The sequence below is a fragment of the Loa loa genome, assembly GCF_000183805.2.
Source record: "Loa loa unplaced genomic scaffold supercont3.274, whole genome shotgun sequence".
In the NCBI taxonomy this organism is placed as follows: domain Eukaryota; kingdom Metazoa; phylum Nematoda; class Chromadorea; order Rhabditida; family Onchocercidae; genus Loa; species Loa loa.
In genome coordinates this window covers 18,496-22,446 of record NW_018108454.1, presented here as the reverse complement: position 1 = coordinate 22,446, position 3,951 = coordinate 18,496, and the positions used below count along the sequence as shown (strand labels likewise).

At 29.3% G+C, this 3,951-nt stretch overlaps 1 protein-coding gene across 1 annotated transcript in view; it reads left to right on the top strand.

Moving 5' to 3' along the window:
- LOAG_13322 (hypothetical protein) overlaps positions 1-1,562 on the top strand; it is a gene marked incomplete at both ends in the record, with an annotated part of 2,316 nt that extends 754 nt beyond the window's left edge. Inside the window, 3 exons of the mRNA XM_020448669.1 lie at positions 253-409; positions 1,012-1,167; positions 1,366-1,562. Coding sequence (XP_020301207.1) covers positions 253-409; positions 1,012-1,167; positions 1,366-1,562 — 510 coding nt within the window. The remainder of the gene's footprint in view (positions 1-252; positions 410-1,011; positions 1,168-1,365) is intronic.
- Positions 1,563-3,951: the final 2,389 nt, after the last annotated feature.

Here is a 3,951-nt window from a genome sequence, read left to right as displayed (position 1 = left end):
CAACAACAACAACAACAACGACAACAACGACAACAACAACAAACAACGACAACTGACAGCCAAATACAGAAAAGTAATTTTTATTTTCGAAATTTTTTGAAATTTTGCTAAATTTAAAATTTGAAGATTTAGAGTTGCAAAAATGAAGTATAAAATGAATTATTCTTATTAAGAATTGAAATTTTAACATGATTGGAAGACATGGAGACATATTATCCATAACGTTGCTGATTCCTCTGAGAACATACGCAGAAAATCAGTACCGACGAGGAAGAAGAGCGCAAAAGGAATCGTGCTTTGCCAATACCGCCTAAGGGAAATTTTTTACTACTGTACCTTTTGCAATTAGGCTTGCTTATCCGCATTAACCTTTTTAGTCATCGGCGTGTTTGCAGCAAACATAATGGAAGTTCTTTGCATATCTTTGTTCGTCAAGTTTAGCTACGACGATGACGATCAAGAAATAAAATTTTAACATGCTTTTCAATTCGTTCATTACATGTTCCAATGTCATCTGTCATCCTGGTCGTCATTATTATCATTGTCATCACTTTAATCATCATTATCATGATTCTTTTTCTTTTACTGATAAAACATTTCTTTTACTGGATAAGCTGTTATTTGTTATATCCACTCTTATGATTAGAATTGATCTCTCAAAAAACTTCTCCGGTAGTAGTCTCTTTGAAAATTTCCTCAGAAAAAAGATAATTAATTAGTTTTACCTGTTATTTCAAATATTTAACACATATATATATATATACATATATTCTAATGTGGAATAAGAAATGATCTAATTTAGTGAAAGATGTCCAATGGGCAGTGCAAGTTAACCGGAACACTTTAACGGTTAATAATGAACTAACCGGAACACTTTGACAGTTAATAATGAGCTAACCGGAACATGTTGGAAGATTGGTATCGCATGCTTCCTTTTAGATATCTATTAAGTGAGCTGTCAGAAAATTTGATTATCTTTCCATATCATCATTGTCGAACACATATTTGCAGCTACAAATGAATTGGACGTGCTTGTGGATAGAGATAATTTACGGAAGTCATCATTCATTGGTTCATGGTTTTCAACCGAATTTCCGGTTCACGCGGAATATACTCGACAACGACGATTTGATAAACCGATTCGCATTGAATTATATCTTGCCAGAGGTATATAAGTTTTGAAATTTCCATAAAAGATCGAATGATATCACAGAAGTGACGGATGATTAAACTGGATGATACTCATTTAACCAAAAAAAAGTTATATTAGCTAATCTGAAAAAAACTATATAACCTGAAATTCGTTATCGAATATATAGCTTGAAATTCGTTATCGCATATATAACCTGAAATTCGTTATCACAGCTGTGCTACGGGATGAATGTTCGCAAGATTCGCATTGTGGTCATCGGATGATTTGTTGCCAGAAACGATGGTATGACTTAAGTGATGATTCTGGTACCGGATATTTCTGTTTGCCGAATTGCGAATTGACCAAGAAGATAAGTTTAGGAATACATGATGCCAATGGATTGATACCAGACGATATAATTTATGATTGATATATCGATGAGTACCGATCGATGGTTATACCACTGATAAACACTGCTTTTATCAGTTGAAAGAATCAATCATAAAAATAACTTAGTAGAATAACTTATTAACTACAACAGAGTAACTTATTCTAACCTAAATTTAATCAATCTAATATATAATCAATAACGTAATAAGGTGTATAAAATGGATGATCGATTCAGACTTACTTTCAATCCTTTGAACTGACAGATTCAAAGGTCAAATTAAATTTGGATTTTTGATTTACACGTAAACAAATATAAGGGCGATTACATGTGTACTAAATAATTTATGCAAAACTAATCAAATATAACTGGAACAATTCAAATATTTAGGATAAATTATCTGTCACATATAAGGCTGTCAAAATTTTGAAACAAAAATCGAAGCTATCATTTTACCAAACAGTTTTGAAATTTTCTGATAACCAAAGTTACAACTTGATTCTCATAAAGTGATGTAATTTTCATTCTCAATGATTGCATGTTTTCTTTTAGATATCTATTTAACGATATTGAATCCGGTATTCATTTCCGGTATTCATTTCCTTCATCCAAAACATTGTTTGAATTCCATTCCGGTTTAGGATTTTTTTTTCAAAAATTTACTCTGTTCTTGGAAAAATAAAACAACAAACATTTTATTTCATACAAAAAAAAAAAAAAAAATAACAAATTTACTGAAACAGCAATAATAGCTCACTCCTTCAACATAATAAAAGACAGTAACACAAATAAAAAAATAAGAAGAGAATCGAATTTTGTCATCTTAGTAAATTATAATTAATGAGTTCAAAAAATCCTTTTAAAATAAATCAAAATATATAATTTGTAATAATAGAGAGGAACGGAGAGAAAGAGAGAGAGAGAGAGAGAGAGAAAGAGAGAGGGAGAGAGACCGGTACTTTTCAATACAGCAGCAGCATTCTTCGTACAACAGTTATATATTTTTTCTTTTAAACTTCAAACTTTCTCTTCCTTGAAAAAAAACTTGATAAAATTTTATTGAAAGGGTGATAAAGGACAGCGGAAATGACAGTCGCAAAAGTAAAATTGGCAGAATATTTTCATACCATAAAATTTCTTTTTTTTTTTTAATAAAGATTTGAAGTTCACTATTTTGAAACAACAATCTTTTCATAGAAAATTCCGATAAGTTAACTTTGAAATTACACAAATTCAACAAGCATTTCCTACACCGCAATAGTTGAATGCATAAAAGAAAAACAGAAAACTCGGGAAGTTATGACCTGTTTATCGGACAGCACCGGAAAAGTTAAACATAGTAACAAAATTTTACCTATTTTGATGCTTGATGAAATGATGATCAAATATGAGTTTAGAAGGTTAGGAGGAAAGCGGGATGGGAAAAGGAAAGTGAAATTTCAATTAAAACTTCAAATTTCAAAGTTTCAATTTTGGATCAGAAATTTGTCAATATTATCAAAATTAACATAATCAAAAGGCACATAGCTCAAAGTAGTAAAAATCAAGAAAATTGATATGCAGCTTTTTTGATTTTTTATTCAATTTTCTAATCTTTCAACAAATTAATTAATGAAGAAAGTGACTTCATGCAGATCAAATTAACAGATACGATATATGCGCCTATACCGGAAAAAAAAAAAAAAAGCCATAACCATATCTTCCTAGGATAAAATAGAAAGAGAGAGAGAGAGAGAGAAAGAGAGAAAGAGAAGGAGGGAGAGAGAGAGATAATAGTAACATAGAGAATAAAACGAAAACCTCGCACAACAGTGAACCTGTATTGAAATTTACAGTTCAAAATAATTTGAATTTAAAAAAAAATAGAAAAATATTAAAAAAATTAAAGAACAAAAAGAGAAAAAAAAACACCATAACAACGAGGTATATACAAACAAAAAAGAAAAAAAAAGACTTACACAATTAAGGAGGAAGAAAAGATTACATCAAGAAAATTATTCCTAGTAGGAAAAAAAAAAGAAAGAAGACCGAGAAAAATCAACAATTTCGAGAAAAGTTGATTATTTACTTATGAAAAATTAGCAATCTTTTAGGACAATTATTCATTCAGGAAAAAAAAATTCAATTTCGTTTTTTTTTTTTTTGTTATCATACAAGAAAAATTGAACTATCACCGATATTTCACATTTTGAGAATGAAATACACAGAACCGGAAACGTATGGGAAAATATGGTTGATGGAAGAGAACTGGTTTTTTGAAAAAAAAAAAAAAAAAAAAAAAAAAAAAACATCATTTCTTCTAATTGAACTAAAATTCGGGCTAATATTAGATTATACATTTCTCGGTATGATATTTAAGAAAATGAAAAAAAAAAAAAAAAGGAAAAAGAAAAGAAACATCAAAAATCATTAATTAGAATTTATAATAATA